An 18,084-nucleotide genomic window follows, 5' to 3' on the forward strand; every position below is an offset into this window, starting at 1 on the left:
CAAACACCCGTTAACTTCAGTTCTCTCACCGCGCCTTTGCGTCTTTAGAACTTTCTTTTCTTTTCTTTTTTTTTTTTTTTTGACAGGCAGAGTGGACAGTGAGAGAGAGAGAGACAGAGAGAAAGGTCTTCCTTTGGCTGTTGGTTCACCTTCCAATGGCTGCTGCCGACGCGCTGCGGCCGGCGCACCGCGCTGATCCGAAGGCAGGAGCCAGGTGCTTCTCCTGGTCTCCCATGGGGTGCAGGGCCCAAGCACTTGGGCCATCCTCCACTGCACTCCCAGTCCACAGCAGAGAGCTGGCCTGGAAGAGGGGCAACTGGGACAGAATCCGGCGCCCCGACCGGGACTAGAACCCAGTGTGCCGGCGCCACTAGGTGGAGGATTAGCCTAGTGAGCCACGGCGCCAGCCGTCTTTAGAACTTTCTAAGATGTCCTGTGACGTTTCATTTCCCTCCTGCTTTTGCTACTCATCTGTAGCTTCCAGATTTACTTTTGCAATTTTGATGCATAATTTGATGAATTAAAATTGGAAATGTTTCCTACGAGAGGAAAAAAAAGCGTCATTACAGAGATGTGGAAGACGGCAGGCAGAGCGGATAGGAGTCTGATTTGGGAGGAATTAGGTTGGCAATGTCTATGACATCTGAACCCAGGTGCCAAATGTACTGAGGCTGTATCTAGGAGTCTAAATTGGTTCATTAGCCTCTGAGCTTCAATAAAATGATCAACATCATTCTCTCTTCTTTAGAGACAATTTATTTATTTGAAAGAGTTACAGAGAGAGGGAGAGACTGAGAGATCTTCTATCTGCTGCTTCACTCCCCAGATGGCTGTAAGCCAGGAGCCAGGAGCTTCATTCGGGTCTCCCATGTGGGTGCAGGGGCCCAAGCACTTGGGCCATCCTCTGCTGCTTTGCCCACGACATTAGCGGGGACCTGAATTGGAAGTGGAGCAGCCAGAACACTAACCCACGCCCATATTGAATGCCAACATCACAGGCGACAGCTTTACCAGCTATGCCGTAATGCCAGCCTAAATATTATTCTTTAAGAACTGAAAACTGCTGGGCTCTGGTCTCTGCCTGCGGCTGTGAAGAAGAACAGACAGTGATTCAGAGAAAAGAGGTTGCAGGGTGGTGCAGGAAGCTGGATGAGGATGAGCAGCAGAAGCAAACTACACTGCGGATCTAGTCATGACAACGATGAGGTGGAGGGGGGCTGCGACATTGCTGACCAGGTACTTGGGGAGGCACCCAGCTCAGGTGTGTAGGGACTGAGCCTGCGTGAGAAACGTGATGCCATCAGATGGAAGAGATGGGGAAGAGCTTCAAGAAAGAAAAGAAAGCTGCTGTCTTTCCTACCAGCATTTTGGTAGGTAACTCTGAAGTTACCAGGAATCTATCCTCAGGGAAGGAAACTTGATAAAACATTGGCTGTGGGGTCCACGAGGATGGCTGCACTGCTAATGTGGCTCATGCTTTTGTGGCTGATGATCTCGGGGACCCTGAGTCACCGGGTAGAAAGCAGGTGTCCCTTGCCCTGTACTGGGTCACATCTCACTTAACTGCATGCCAGTTAACTCGTACCAGTTGAAGGAGTGTGCAGAGAAAGCTGGTATCCGGAATTCTGCAGCAGAAGGACCACAAGAAAGCTGAATTTGAGGTCCATGGAGAATGTGCTGTGGTTGTTCTCGTCAGCTCAGGAGAAGGTCAGGGAACTGCCACTTACAGATGGGACCTGAAAAATCAGAGTGTCACGGGCCCCCTTGCATGAGGTGGAAGGGCGTGTGGTTTCCTCACTGAGCGTGAGAAGATGAGAAGGCTTGGATATGGGCACGGTGGAATGTGAAGACACCAAGAGCTGCACCCCTGTAATGGTGCCCATTCTCACTCGGAGGTCAACTGGCCCAGTTTGTGTCTCCTGTTCTGCTCACACCCAGTGGCTCCATGAGGATAACTGGCGTCCCTTGGAGCCTGATCTGGACAAGTGTAAGATGAGGCCCAGGATGGATAGCTCAAGGCCCTCCCCCATGGTTCTGTCAGTCGGAAAAACCAAAGGCCTCCAAGACTGCAGAGAACACCAGTGGAGAAAACGAGAGAATAAAATGGGCCTGAAGTGGGTTCTGCATCCCCAGCGTGCTGCTCTGGCCTCATCCCCTTCCGTCCCTACCTGTGGCTCTGCAATTGTCTCCCTCTGCCCCAGCAGGGTCTCTTTGCCCCCTCCCTGGTCCCCAGCCCACTGCCTTCCAATGGTCCTAAGAGTCAGGATCCCCAGTCTCTAAAGACTATTTCAAATAGGAGAGGGAGAGGGAGAGGGAAGGGAAGGGGGAGAGAGTAAAATTAGAAGAACAAAGGAATTACAACTACAATTTTAAACAGGAACTTTTTGAATACTAAGCTCACATTTCCCAAGCTATCTGGTTAGTCATATAATCTCCTGTGACTTTTAAAAATTTCAAATTGAAGATTTTTATCTGTAAAAGGTCAGACTGACTTCCTATGAGAAAAATCACTAGAAATCCAGGGGACACAACTATTTTATATGCCATACATGTGAAGATAAGTTTAAAAAATACAATCATATTCTGACTAAATTTTAGCTCCATTTCTATGAGTAATTTTTTAAAAAGATGCTTATTTATTTACTTATTTTTTTAAAGATTTATTTATTTATTTGAAAGTCAGAATTACAGAGAGAGGAGGGGCAGATAGAGAGAGAGAGAGGTCTTCCATCCGCTGGTTTACTCCCCTGATTGGCTGCAACGGCTGGTGCCGCGCCGATCCAAAGCCAGGAGCCAGAAGCTTCTTCCGGGTCTCCCATGCAGGTGCAGGGGCCCAAGTACTTGGGCCATCTTCTACTGCTTTCCTAGGCCATATCAGAGAGCTGGATCAGAAGTGGAGCAGCCGGGTCTCGAACCAGCGCCCATATGGGATGCTGGTGCCTCAGGCCAGGGCGTTAACTACAGTGCTGGCCCCTCTATGAGTGATTTTTTAAAAAGATTTTTATTTATTTATTTAAAGGCAGAGTTATGGGGGAGTGAGGGAGGGAGGGAGAGAGAGAGAGAGGGATCTTCCATCTACTGATTCACTCCTCAGATGGCTGCAATAGCTGGGCAGTTCTGAAGCCAGGAGCCAGGAGCTTCTTCTGGGTCTCCCACATGAGTAAAGTGGCCCAAGCACTTGGGCCATCTTCCCCTGCTTTCCCAGGCACATTAACAGGAGCTGGATCAGAAGTGGAGCAGCCAGGACTAGAACCAGTGTCTTTATAGGATGCCAGCATCACAACACTGCACCACACTGCTGGCCCTGGAGATTATTTATACATATACATATATACACGTTAAGTTAAGTATAAATGGGATGCTGGCGTTGTGGCACAATGGGCTAAGCTCTACCTATAACACCATTTTGAATCCTAGATTCAGCCTCGCCCAGTCCTGGCCTTTGTGACCATTTAGCAAATGGAAGGTCTGTCTCTCCAGCTCTCTGGGACACTCCCTTTGAAATACTTTTTTTAAAAGTATAAATCGGACATATCCTAGTCAGAAGGATTTTGATTATAAATAAATCTAAGAGATATGACTGTGTTAGAAGTCACTGTAGGGGGGCCAGTATTGTGGCCCAGTGGGTTAAATCACCATCTGTGATGCCAGCATCCCATACTGGAGCTAGTCCTGGCTGCTCCACATCTGATCCAGCTCCCTGTTAATGCACTTGGGAAAGCAATGGAAGATGGTCCAAGTACTTGTACCCCTGCCACCCACGTGGTTGACTCAGATGGAGCTCCTGGCTTCTACCTGGCCCAGGACCTGTCAGCCATTTGGGGAGTGAACCAGTGGATAGATGTCGTTCCCTCTCTCTGTTCCTGTGTTTCAAATAAATAAATAAATAAATAATTTTTAAAAAAGAAGGGATTATAGGGACAGTTGCTGATGCTGGCTGAAGACACTGTTCTCCCATCAGGTTCATGTCAAACAAAATCCACATCTGTGTGGAACCAAAGCCGAGAATTCAAGAATGCAGGGCAGGGGAGGCATTTGGTGCAGCAGCTAAGCCACTGCTTGGTAACATCCCACATGGAGTCCCACCTTTGCTTCCAATTCAGGTTCCTGCTGATGCTCATCCTGGGAGGCAGATGAGGGCTCAGCCGAGTACTTGAAGGCCTTCCACCTATGTGGGAATCCCAGATTAAGTTCCTGGCCCCTGCCTTCAGCTTAAGCCTAGCTCTGGCCCTTGCAGGCAATTGGGGAGTGAACTAGCAGGTAGAATATCTTTCTGTCAAATAAAATGAAAATAATTTTCTTAAGGGGCAGGCATTGTGGTGCAGCAGGTTAAGCCTCTCCTTGGGAAGCCTGTATCCCATATCAAAGTGCTGGTTCCAGTTCTAGTTACTCTGCTTCTAATCCACCTCCAGGCTAATGCACCTGGAAAGCAGTGGTTGATGGCTGAAGTGCTCAGTTCCTGCCACTCATATAGCAGGATGGAGTTCCTGGCTCCTGGCTTCAGCCTGGCCCAGCGGTTGTGGCCATTTGGGAAGTGAACAAGCAGATGTATCTCTCTGTCACTTTTTTAAACAAATGCCTTAAAAATTACTGATAAAAGAATACAAGACAAAAAGGAACACCAACATCAACCCTAAGAGTTAAAGTTTTATGGGGCCAGTGTTGTGGCATAGTAGGCTAGGCCTCTGCCTGTGGTGCCAGTTCGTGTACTGGCTGCTCCTCTTCCAATCCAGCTCTCTGCTTATGGCCTGGGAGGGCAGGAGAGAATGGCCCAAGCCATCCTCATGTGGGAGACCTGGAGGAAGCTCCTGGCTTCCGATCAGCCTAGTGCCTAGCTCTGGCCATTGTGGACATTTGGGGAGTGAGCCAGCGGATGAAGATCTTTCTCTGTCCCTTTACCTCTCAAATAAATAAATGAAGTTGGGTAATTCAAATCAAAATTAGAAGAAAAAGAAATGAATATTTCTGGAGCTAGGGGTAGTGACTCTGGGGTAAGGATCAGTTCTGTGGTCCTGAACAGGAAACAGGACAGATTTTCCACATCAAAGTGGAAGATGCATGGAAGTACACACCTGACAGCTTCTACCCCAAACCCAACTAGAACTGCAGTAAAGAAATTTGCATACACACACACAGAGACTGGGAAAGTGGGTGTAGTAACATTTTGTGAACTGGAAAGTATGTGGAAAATGGGCAAAAGACATAACAGATTCAAGACCTACAGTGGGAAAAGCTGTGACACAGTGTGGTATGCAGGAGACTCCTTGAAAGTTGTGGGAACTGGGGTCAGCATTGTGGCGCCTGCAGTGCTGGCATCCCATATGGGCGCCGGTTCTAGTCTTGGCCGCTCCTCTTCCAATCCAGCTCTCTGCTATGGCCTGAGAAAGCAGTAGAAGATGGCCCAAGTCCTTGGCCCCTACACCTGCATGGGAGACCAGGAAGAAGCTCCTGGCTCCTGACTTCAGATCGGCTCAGCTCCGGCTGTTGAGGCCATTGAGGAATGAACCAATGGATGGAAGACCTTTCTCTGTGTCTCCTTCTCACTGTTGTAACTCTCTCAAATAAATAAATAAAAAATCTTAAAAAGAAAAGTTTGTGGAAATGGAATTAAAAAAAAATTATTTTGGTGCAAAAGGAAAAAAAAAGGAAAACTGTGCAGTTTTTTTCACAATACTCATTTTCTATGATGTTTCTGACTTCATATAAATGGTTCCTATAAGACCAGAGACTTGGAATTCAAATGAAAACGATCAATGATGGGAGAATGAAGACATTTTCAAACATGTAACATCCCCCAAATTTCATCTCTCACACACATGGATAGTGAGGAGGCATGTCACCAAAAGGAATGAATTAAAACCAGGAATATACAAGATACAGAACACAAGGAATCCAACCTAAGAGACAAGAGGTGACAGGCACCAGGCAGTGGGCGGCTCCCCAAGGCTGACACAAGGGCCAGGTCTCCACAGCTGTGCTCCCCTCTCCTCAGGTGAGCTGAAAGGCAGAGTATCAACAGAACCAGTACCTTTTCAATGAGACCCAAGAAGGCTCTGTATTTAGCTGAGATCATAAAAATATTCCTAACACGAATTGGCCTAAACAGAAGCTTCACGACTCCTTAGGAACATTATTCCCTAACACTGAAATGCAGCCGTAATCTGCCTGAATTCAAGGCCTTCTCCGTAGTCACACATACTTCAGTATGCAGATTCATATGAGGCTACGCTGATAACAGCATAGTCTTTAGCCAGGCTGTGGGTCCGGGGAGAGATAAGGAGACGGACTTTCTGCCATTTGTTGTTTTATTTGATTTGTGTACTACAAGTACTACTGGTTCGGAAATTAATATATTCCTTAATTAGATAAAAAGAATGAAAAAATATCTAAGCATCACACAAAGCACGGTAGGTTTTATGTTATCTATACAAACCATATCTAATATACACATATTAATGTTCTGTAAGTGCATTTAAGGGGTTATGTTGGAAAATGTATCTTTTTGCGGATTGCAAAGAAGTCCGAAAAGCAGTAAACTCCTGTGAGCCCAACACCCTGCTTTCCCACAGCAGCGAGCACCGCCAGATCTAGGTCATCCGTGTGCCGGTGCGTGGACATGGAACCAGGACACATCCATCTCCATCAGTTTCCCACACAGTGCTCCCTATGCCCACTCTAGGTCTTCTAGAAGAGTGATGCTTGGGAGAGGATTGCTGGCTCTGTACCAGCCACTATGGAGGAAGCTATGAAAAAATACAGATGACAAAACACTGCAGTTACATACTTTTTTAATTTTAAGGAATAAGATTCTAAGCCAAAACATTATTAATAAAATCACAAATCTATCTCAAATATTTTAAAATATCTTCTGTAACATTCCACTCAGAAGGTAGAAAACCACAAAGTTCTTCCTGAAGGAAGGTGCAAATGGAATGTAAGATTGCATTACTGTACTATACAGAATATAAACTGTGAAGACAGGGAAAGTCAATTATTCCCTATTCTCCCCCCAATCACTGTTGCTGAAGAACAGCTCACCCTAGGAGCTATCTTGTTGAGGTCTGTCACCATGATGTAAGAGTTAGTGTAACAAAGGTGATGCGGCCTGCACCCACCCTGTAGCTGAAAGGACAAGCACTCAGCATCACACATCAGAGAAATCATGCTCAATCTTTGCCCAAATCTTCCAACCGAATGATTTTTAAATAGTTAAAGGACAACCAAGGTCACATGGACACCAGAGCTGGAACTATAAACATACTCTGTTCAGACATTCAGTTTTACAGCAATAGCACCCAGGCAAGGATACAATCATATTTTTAAAAATTGAGACAAATAAACACAAAAGGGCATTTGTATAAGAAAGAGAATTTTGTTCATGGTACAAGAGAGGGAACAACTGGCTAAAGAAATAGGTTCTCAGACGGGCATCATCTAGAATTTGATTCTGAATATCAATCTTGGAGCCACACTTAGGCATATCCCAAAATACTTTAAATTAGCACTTGTCTCAAATAAGTCTTAAAAATCTACACCCTCCAAAAACAACCACAACAACAAAAAACACACAAAAACCCACTCACCCAAGTGAAATCATGTTTCCTACTTTAATAACCACTTTTTCCCTTTATTTTTTAACCACTTTACTCCAAGTTTGGTGAGTAGAATCACAGACAGTTTAGGGCAAATTTTACAGAGCTGTTAATTATTAAGCTCAACATGAACCCTGAATTGGATATAGAAATTTGTGAAGTGATGTATTCACAAAAGAGTTAAGGCAGAACGGAACTCCAGGAAGAGTCACTGAAGTATTAAAATAGCACTCGGGAAATGATTCATAGCAAAGCCTAATCTTCTGTTAGTTTCATGATGGGGTGAAACCATTCAGCCAATGGGAGAGATGAGCCTGCCCGGTTAGGCCACATAGGGTAAATTATCCTCTTATGGATCCATACAGGGAAAATAACTTCTGGTGCCATGGCTTGCATTTATCCCCAGCAAAATAGCCCAGCTTGCTGAACCCTACTGTGTGCCTGGGAAAGAAGTAAAAATATCTCCTCAAAAAGTAAAGGCTACAAGGAAGTTACCAGCTCCCTCTGGAAAGGTGTGGAAAAGGAGCACCACAAGTTGATTGATTATAACACTTTCCCATGGAGGAATGTATCAGTCATGTACACAGCATTGATAAACTGACCACCAGAAAAGGTCATGCAGAAATAGATTCAAAATACTATCCACCCAAAGTAGGTAAAAACTTTACACATTTAAAAGGGAAATATTCAAAATAGTTTCACTATGAAATGCCTGGATGACTTACTACTTATTTCGTATCAGCCATATTCAGTTGTTGTTTTGGTGATTCTCTATTTACATACAACCTAGAATATCTTTTTTTAATATCAATTTTAAACCATAAAACCTATACCTATGCAATCATGTGTAAGTTACCCTGCTTAGTATCACGGAATCAAGATACTAAAAGATTAATAAATTAATTCTCAAAAATTTAAAGTCACAGACTAACAAATAATAATATTTCCTCAAGTTTCCTGAGCTACACTAATAGTAACTTGTGTTAATGCAATCTGGATTTCCAGATACCAACACCAGGCAACAGTTGGCTGTCCAAAGCAGCAGGATTGGAAAGACACTCACAATAACGGCCATTGTATCGCAAGTGAAACTACTCTTAGAACTGCACCACAGTAACGGAACGCCTCAGCACTTAGTTCCAGTGCTAGGGATTCACAACTGTGGCCTGTGTGCGCCTCAGGCCGACTTACTGAGTTTACAGTCTATACTCGGCAAGAGAGCAGGCAACTCCAGCACCGATGAAACCATGTAATGGGGGACAGGGGATGACTTCATCGGCACTATTCCATTTTTATTTATCCAGACGGTGGCTTTCAGCCCTGCGTTGAGGCCTCCTTGTATGTCGGTTTCTAACGTGTCACCCACCATCACGCAGTCTCCAGGCTGGACTCCGAGGAGGTCACAGCAGTGGTAAAATATTGAAGGTGCCGGTTTCTCCTCTTTGTGCTCTCCACCTATAACGATGGCATCAAAGTAGGACTGACAGGCACAAGCCTCAATCTTCTCCCTCTGGGTCTGCCTGTCACCGTTTGTCAGTAAGAGCAGGCGGACCTCCTTTCGAAGTTCAGTAAGCATGGCCTTGACGTCTTCTGCTAGTGTCATGTGCTGTAAACGGGTAGACTTCCACAGGAAATAACATTCTTCAGCCAATTTCCTATTGTCCGTACCACCTTTTGTTTCCCGGATTGCTTCTTCCCAATGTGACGTCCTCAGGTCAGTAATGCATGTATTGTACGGATGAAAACACTCCTTGCTGAGTTTAACTTGAACTTTATCACAGATGATTTCAGCTTCTTCTTCATACTGGTATTTTGATTGTAAGAGCTTTATCACCTAAATAAAGGAGAATAGACCCATTAACACTTCGCACCTTGGGTAGCCACGCTCTGGAGGAGCTGTGCTCCTGCAGGTGGCTGAGGGAGTCTAGCTCCACTCTTCCGTCCTAGAGCTGGGCCACCCCCATGCCCTTTTTGGTGGGATTTGGTGGTATTCTGAGAGACACCAAAATCAAGATCTTCCATTCGCTCTAGATGACTAATTTATGTGTGTGTGTGGGTATTTTTTTTTAACCAATTTCTCTCCTAAGAAGATTCTTCATTCATACTCAGTAACCACTCTTCATTTATTTATTTTTTATTATTTATTTATTTGACAGGCAGAGTGGACAGTGAGAGAGAGAGACAGAGAGAAAGGTCTTCCTTTTTCCATTGGTTCACCTCCCCCAATGGCCGCTGCAGCCAGCGCACCATACTGATATGAAGCCAGGTGCTTCTCTTGGTCTCCCATGCGGCTGCAGGGCCCAAGCACTTGGGCCATCCTCCACTGCACTCCCAGGCCACAGCAGAGAGCTGGACAGGAAGAGGAGCGACCGGGACAGAATCCGGCACCCCGACTGGGACTAGAACCCGGTGTGCCGGCACTGCAGGTGGAGGATTAGCCTATTGAGCCGCAGCACTGGCCCCATTCTTCATTTATTTGGCATACTCAGTAACCACTCCATTTAGTAAAATTTGTGCTTACACTCAATATAACTGTAAATTTCTGACAATCATTACTTAGGTTCTTCTCAGAGAAACTAATGCTACTTCATCTTTTTTTTTTTTTAAAGATGTATTTGTTTATTTTGAAAGAGTAACAGAGAGGGACAGATGGAAATCTTCCATCCACTGGTCCACTCCCCAGACGGCCACAATGAAGCCAAGGGCTTCACCTTAGGTCTCCTACATGGGTGGCACATGAGCGCTGGTTGGAGTCCTGGCTGTTCCACTTCCAATCCAATTCCCTGTTGATACACCAGGGAAAGCAGCAGATTATGACCCAAATCCTTGGGCCGTGCACCCACACAGGAGACCCAGATGAAGCTCCTGGCTTTGGCCTAGCCCAGCACCAGCCACTATGGCCATCTGTGGGGTAAACCAGAGGATGGAAGATCTCCCTTTCTGTCTCTCCCTCTCTGTAACTGCCTTTCAACCTGATAATTTAAAAGAAACCTGAACTCTTGGTCTATGGTTATGGTTAAGAATTGGCCTAAAAAACTTTAATTGCAACACACTGAGGTTATCTTGCTAATAAACCTCTTCATCACTCCATCATCCACATTTCTAAAACTAATCACCTCTACTTCATCATAGCCTGACATTCATATAATCATTAACCCCGTTAACAAGGCAAATATGTACTTCAGCACAGGGCAGTGCCCAATGCCAAGGTCCAGAGTAAGAAGATGGAAGGTGCACCTCAGTAGACATTCAGACAGACTGAAAATGTCCACTGACTCGGGTACTTTGGAAGGGACGGGCTGACCAGGCAAATTTATTTCATTCTAGGAAGCAACACTGCAATGAGTTTAGGAATAAAGGAGGTAATGGTAAGGATTTCTTTTCCACAAAGAAAGGTATTATCTACAGCAGGAAGATCCCAGGAAGATGTTATTTTAAAATGCTTTTAGGGGCTGGCTTGTGGGATAGCGGTTAAGTCACAGCCTAGGGCACTGGCATCCCACATCAGCTCTGGTTTGAGACCCTGCTGCTCTACTTCTACTCCAGCTTTCTGCTAATGTGCCTGGGAGAGCAGCACAAGACGGCCCAAATACCTGAGCCCCTGCATCCACGCAGGGGACGCCACAAGAAGCTCCTGGCTCCTCCTGGCCCAGCCCCGGCCACTGTGGTTATTTGGGGAGTGAATCAGTCGAAGACCTCTATCTCTTGCTCTGTGAATTCCGCTTTTCAAATAAACAAATAAATCTTTTTAAAAAATAATTAATACAATGTTTTAGAAGTATGAGACGGGGCAGACATTTGGTGCAGCAGCTCTGGGACACCTGGTATCAGTGCCCGGGTTTGACTCCCAGTTCTGCTCCTGGTTAGTATCCTGCTCATGGGCATCCTGGCCGGCGATGGCTCAACTGGCAGAGGGAGACCTGGATGGGGTTCCCAGTTCCTGGCTTTGCTACGTTCCAGTCCCAGCTGTTCTGGGCACCTGAGGAGTGACCCAATTGATGGGAGCTCTCTCCCTCTCTCCACAACAAATACAATAATACAAATTTAAAGCACGGGGCAGAGTGAACATGCAGCAAGAGTGAAATGCAGGAAAGAACAGGATGAAAAGGCTGTAGATCAGGAAGAGAAAAAGACACTCAGGGTTGAAAGACTTTGTTTTGAAAAGTTTTTTTCACACGTGCTGATCTTTGACTCTCTTGGAAGCCAAAGGCAGAGGGAGAAAGCAGAGGGGGATCAGAGCTGGAGGAGCAGGAGGAAGGCCTGGGCACGAAGCGATGCCCGCACGCAGCAACGCCCCGCACCACGCGTCCAGAGCAACTCCTGCGGAGAAAGCGCCGAGGCAAAGCTCAGCCCGGTGCACCTCGGCCAGCGGTGTGCCTCGGGGGTCGAGCGTGCGGCCGCCCCCGCCGCCGCGTCCGCCCTGCCGCCGTGGCACTTACGGACATTCTTCCGGGCCCTGACCCCGCTCCGCGGAGCCTCCCGGAACGCGGCGTGCCCAAACCCCGACCCTCGCCCGCTCACCCCTGGGCCACGCTCTCCAGCTCCAGGACGGCAGCAGGGTCTCGAACGCGGAACGCGACCCGCGCCAACAGGCCGGGGTGCCGAGCGGACCCGAGTGCGCGCGGAGCCCGCCCGGAGGGGCCGGGGACGTTACCTCCAACATGCCTAGCCTGCTCGCGCCGGCGGTGTCGATGAGCGTGTTGTCCAGGTCGAAGAAAACGGCCTGCACGCGACTCAGCCCCATACCGCCGGCCGCCACAGAACACCAAAGCGCCAACTCGCCGCGGCCACAGCAGCCGCCCGCGCATGCGTGAAGCGGCGGCCCGGTCTGGGCGATGTGGGCCGACCCCTGAGGTCACCTGACTGTCGTGCGCCGCTCGAGAGTCCCCGCGGGCGCGCCGGAGTCTCACCGGGAATCCCGCGAGATGTCTCACACCCGAACGTCTGGGAACCGGTAGGTGTCGCGAGACTCCCGGGTCTGGGTAGGGAAGCGCGCGAGGCGGGCATCTGTCCCGCAGTGGCTGGTGGCGGAAGTGGTTTATTCTTCCCGTTTAGCCGCTTCCCGCAGCTGGCTATAGTCCCTCTTTCCCCTCCCGGCGTGAGTAGGGTTTGGAATGCGGATCTTGAAACTAATGTGCTGCTTTAGTGGGTAACTTTACTGAGATTTAGCTACCTGGTTATCATCGGTGACAGGAAATGATGTATCACAGGCCAGTTTGGGCTTGTCACCTGATTTTGTGGAGCTATGAGCTACAGTACATTATTGAATGGCTGATTAAAAAAAGCATTTTGTGACATACAAAAATTATATGAAATTCAAATGTTGGTCTCCAGTTTTATTGTGTCCAATGTGGCCTAAAACTGTGTGTGTGGTAGTGGCTTCTGTCCCAAAGTGGCCTCCCAGCTCCATGGGAACTGAGTCCTAGCTGGGTGTGTGAATAAATTGTAGCCAAGCAACTTAGCCAATGAAACGCGACAGGAAAGTCGGACTGCAGCCTATCAGTGGTTTCTATAGGTTACTTCCCTGTCCATGGCCGAGAACAGCTTGCACACGAGGTGCGATGGTGCATTCTGAACCAGCTTTTGTCTGGAATGCTGCCTGATCCTAGAACCTTTTCCTTGCCCAAACAAATTAGCCCAAATTAACTCAGCTCAGGTTTTTCTTTAACAACTGGAACACAACATAGTCATTTATGTCTGTGCTGTCTTGCTGCTTTTACAGTACAGTGGGAGGCTTGAGTGGTTACAAGTGAGTGTGACCACAAAAGATTACAGTATTTGTTATCTAGACCTTTACAGAAAATATTTGCCAACCCTTGAGGCATATGATTAACAATAGGGCTTTTTTTTAAAAAAAGATTTATTTATTGTTTGAAAGGCAGAGAGAGAGAGAGAGAGAGAGAGAGAGAAAGCGAGAGAGAGAGAGGTCTTCCATCTGCTGGTTCACTCCCTACATGGTGGCAACATCTGGAGCTGTGCCCATCTGAAGCCAAGAGCTAGGAAATTCTTCCAGGTCTCCCACGCAGGTGCAGGGGCCCAAGGAGTTGGGCCATCTTCTACTGCTTTCTCAGGACACAGCAGAGAGCTTGATCAGAAGTGGAGCAGCTGGGACTTGAACTGGTGCCCATATGGGATGCTGGCACTGCATGTGGCAGCTTTACCCACTGTGCCACAGTGTCAGCCTCTGGGCTTTTTTTAAAAAGTTATTTATTTATTTACTTAAAAGAGTTTTATATTATAAGAGGTTTATGTTATATTATTTATTTAAAAGAGTTGGAAGGAGAGCAAGTGCAAACTTCTGCTGGTTCACTCTCCAAATGGCTGCAACAGCTGGAGTTGGGCCAGGTCAAAGCCAGGAGCCAGGAACTCCATCCAGGTCTCCCATGTGGATAGCAGGGGCCCAAGTACATGGTACATCGCATGTACCAAGTATATGGTACACTGCTTTCCCAGGCATATTAGCAGAGAGCTGGGTTGGAAGTGGAGCAGCTGGGACCAGAACCAGTGCTCATATGGGATGGTGGTGTTGCCGATGGTGGCCTATCCCACTACACCACAATGTCGTCCCCTCAGCTGGCTTCTTTCTCTGTTAGTAGAGCTTTCTTCTGTAATGGCAGACTACCTTGTATTTCTGTCATGCAGCAGAATCATGATTGACATATTGCTACTTTGGTGCTATGGTTTGGGTGGTGCCCAGGACTCCACTGTGACACATGATCCTCAGGGTGGTGCTGAACCTTTGGAAGGTGGAGCCTGTTGGGAGGGCCTTAGGATAAGGTGGTTCTCATGCGACTCCTCTGGAGCTCTTGCAGTAGGGTGTTTATGAAAGCATGAAGTCTGGCTCCAACTTAACTCTGTTTGCTCCTGGTTGGAGATGTAATTTCCCACACTCATTTCATTGCCATCTGTGATTTGCCATGAGATGATACAGCCATTTGGTGGCTGTTGAGCCTGCTCTATGCTGTTTGGACTTTGAACCTGCAAAACTGTGAGCTAAATAAATCTCAGGCCACCAATTATGGCCATTTGGATTAGCAATCAGGCAAATTGGGGAGGCATTATTTGGAGTTGCTTATTTTTAGTTACCTGGAATGTCAGAAAAAATTTAGCATAAATCTGCTTATAGGCATGAAGCTTATAGATTGGAGCAGTGTCTTTTTTTCTGATGTGTACATAGAATGTATTGATTTAGGCACAAATCTTAGCTTAAATGAGGTACAGACGAATATATCAGCAATCCTATTAGTGGGTTGAGTTATTTGACATGTTTCCCTTTGTGACAATACGTCTAATGGCATTTCATGACCCGTCCGCTCTTCTACTTAAAGGGCTATCACAGCCAGATGGGGTACATCCTAGCAGCCTTAATGTTTCCTAAATGTAAGTGTTTTAAGGTTTCCGATGCTACTGGTAGTTTTTGTGGACTAATGAGTTTTCCTGTGACCAGATTCCTCATTATAGATGGAACTATAGTAGTTAAACTAGTTACTAAGTAGTTAAACTAGTTGTCTTGACAGTTACTAGTAGTTACAGGAGATCTTTACATTTTTGGGAAGTAAAGTCTAAGTGAAAGATGTGTAGTTGATCCAAGAACAAATAAAATGGAGACTAAACGGTAGCACTTGCTTCTCTGAACTCTGCACTCTGCAGAACTGCACCATTGCTTCAGGATGCTGATAGCAACACTGAGCCTATCCTTGCCTACCTTAGGGAAAGTCTCTCCCTGCCCTTCCTACCTTCCTGTTTGTGTAAGTTCAGTACAATTCCATGACCTTCAGAATTTTTCCCTCGAGTTTAACATTGTCTGAGACATTACTAGGTGGATAGGGATGAGCTGGAAATAACCAGAAGAGTATTTCAGGTTCCCATATCTGCCCAGTAACTATCAGTCAGTCACTAATTCACCTGCTTTGTATTCTTAAATGAACTTCCTCTATTACTTCTTTTTTTTTTTAAGATTTTATTTATTTGAAAGTCAAAGTTACACAGAGAGAGGAGAGAGAGAGAGAGAGAGAGAGAGAGAGAGAGAGAGAGGTCTTCCATCTGCTGGTTCACTCCCCAATTGGCTGCAACGACCGGAGCTGAGTCGATCTGAAGCCAGGAGCCAGGAGCTTCCTCTGGGTCTCCCATGCAGGTACAGGGGCCTAAGTACTTGGGCCATCTTCTACTGCTTTCCTAGGCCATATCAGAGAGCCGGATCGGAAGTGGAGCAGCTAGTCTTGAACCGGCGCCCATATGGGATGCCGGTGCTTCAGCCCAAGGCATTAACCCACTGAGCCACAGCGCTGGCCCCCCTCTATTACTTTCTGTGGCCAGCGTTTTCTGCTGTTCACTGGATTCCCACTCTTACTTTGCGAGCTCTTTTCAGCAATTCTTCACTTCACTCTTGCATTTTCAGCATTTTCCCATCTGTTGAATCTGCTCTAATCAGCCTTTTACTCACATCATTCCACTAAAACGACATCTGTCAAGCCACCAGGGACCTCCTCTGTGCAATCCAACAGCTGTTCTCTGGCTTCATCTCACTGTTTTAAAGCAGTGATCAGTCCAACTTGTCATTCTTTTCTCCTAGATGTACTTTCTTTACTTGGCTTTTGGAATATCACCCTTTCTTAATTTTCTTCCTTGCTCACTGGCTGATATTCATGGTCTCTGCTGGTTCCTCCTCCCTCTGATTTTCTGATTTTGGGGTGTCCCAGGTCTGCCTCACTATGCTTACTCCCTTGGGAATCTCATTCACTTTTTGAGGCTTTAAATATCATACATGAGGGTACTTCAGAAAGTTCATGGAAATAGAATTAAAAACAAGCTTAATTTGATATAAAGTTTTGAAAAGCCATATTTATGGGCTTTTGCACCTAAATTAAATTTATTTTTAATTCCATTTTTATCAACTTTTTTTTTTTTTTTGACAGGCTGAGTGGACAGTGAGAGAGAGAGATAGAGAGAAAGGTCTTCCTTTGCTGTTGGTTCACCCTCCAATGGCTGCCGCGACTGGCGCGCTGCGGCCGGTGCACTGCGCTGAGCCAATGGCAGGAGCCAGGTACTCATCCTGGTTTCCCATGGGGTGCAGGGCCCAAGGACTTGGGCCATCCTCCACTGCACTCCCTGGCCACAGCAGAGAGCTGGCCTGGAAGAGGGGCAACCAGGACAGAATCCGGTGCCCCGACCGGGACTAGAACCCGGTGTGCCGGCGCCGCAAGGCAGAGGATTAGCCTAGTGAGCCGCGGTGCCGGCCCATTTTTATCAACTTTTTGAAGTATATCGTATATACAAGGGTGTGTGTGTGTGTGTATACTGATACTCAAAGTGACATCATCTCTTAATTCCTAACAGCTTGGCCAGAGGATAGGAAAATAAATACAACTAATGAATATCTGAAATGTGGTTAATCACAGTCATATTTTAAGAAAGACAAATTCAGGGTATAATAATATACCATTTTCACATGTGGTGTAAGCAAACATTAAATGTTTGAGAGCCAGACAAGGTGACTATGTAGGAAAATAAGCACTTGCATTCTGGCTCAAGAAGTATAAATTGTTGCAATTTCCTTTGAAAAGAATTCATGTCCATCTTTTGGCCAATCGTTCCCATTGCTAGGAATTTACCCTTGGACATTTTTTAAAAAAATTTTTATTTTATTTTATTTTATTTGAGAGTTAGAGTTACAGACAGTGAGAGGGAGAGACAGAGAAAAAGGTCTTCCTTCCATTGGTTCATTCTCCAAATGGCTGCAACAGCTGGAGCTGCACCAATCCGAAGCCAGGAGCCAGGCGCTTCTTCCCGGTCTCCTGTGTAGGTGCAGGGGCCCAAGGACTTGGGCCATCTTCCGCTGCTTTCCCAGACCATAGCAGAGAGCTGGACTGGAAGTGGAGCAGCCTGGGCTAGAACTGGCGCCCATATGGGATGCTGGCACCACAGGTGGAGTATTAACCTATTGTGCCACAGCGCCGGCCCCATGGACAGTTTTTTTTTTTTTTGAAGATCTGTACAAGATATAGATACTGGAGTGTTCTCAGAGGCAATGGAACTGCAAACACCCTAAACACAATACTTGGGGACCTTGGGACTGGGACTGCTGTGGTTTGGATGTGGTTTGCACATTGAATGTGGTTCATTCGTTGTGTGCTAGAAGTTTGGTTACCAGTATGACCCGGGTGAGATAGTGGGACCTGTAAGCAGTGGGGCATAGTGGTAGGTGCTTAAGTCACGGGGACTCCATCCTCATAAGTGGACTAATGCTGTCTTGTGTGAGTAGTTCCTGTCTCATGGATCTGGATCTCCTCTCAGTTGCTATAGGCAATCCTGGTACCTCCCCTGAATCCCTCTTCTGCGTGCACTGCTCACCTCTTCTGCATGTGATTCTGCCATCGTGATGCCATCTCTCATCAGAGATGACCAGATCCTGGCACCTTGCTTTGGAATCTCTAAAACTGTGAAGCTAAATTGGGGTGGATATTTGCTGCAGGGGTAAGAAGTCTGCATCCTG

The 18,084-nt window shown here is 46.5% G+C and overlaps 1 protein-coding gene and 1 long non-coding RNA gene across 2 annotated transcripts in view; one reads left to right on the forward strand and one right to left on the reverse strand.

Annotated features, from left to right (window-relative positions):
* Positions 1 to 6,771: 6,771 nt before the first annotated feature.
* On the reverse strand, positions 6,772 to 12,379 carry NANP (N-acetylneuraminic acid phosphatase). Its single transcript, XM_002721544.5, has 2 exons — positions 12,247 to 12,379; positions 6,772 to 9,426 (listed from the first exon to the last, which is right to left on the reverse strand). The coding sequence occupies exons 1-2, from the start codon at positions 12,334 to 12,336 to the stop codon at positions 8,770 to 8,772; spliced, it is 747 nt and encodes a 248-aa protein (XP_002721590.1). The 5' UTR covers positions 12,337 to 12,379; the 3' UTR covers positions 6,772 to 8,769.
* A 30-nt stretch (positions 12,380 to 12,409) lies between these two features.
* Positions 12,410 to 18,084, forward strand: part of LOC138844342 (uncharacterized) — a 78,645-nt gene continuing 72,970 nt past the window's right edge. Inside the window, exon 1 of the long non-coding RNA XR_011380036.1 lies at positions 12,410 to 12,546. This is a non-coding gene — a long non-coding RNA (uncharacterized lncRNA). The remainder of the gene's footprint in view (positions 12,547 to 18,084) is intronic.

This window comes from Oryctolagus cuniculus, chromosome 11 (assembly GCF_964237555.1).
Source record: "Oryctolagus cuniculus chromosome 11, mOryCun1.1, whole genome shotgun sequence".
NCBI lineage: Eukaryota > Metazoa > Chordata > Mammalia > Lagomorpha > Leporidae > Oryctolagus > Oryctolagus cuniculus.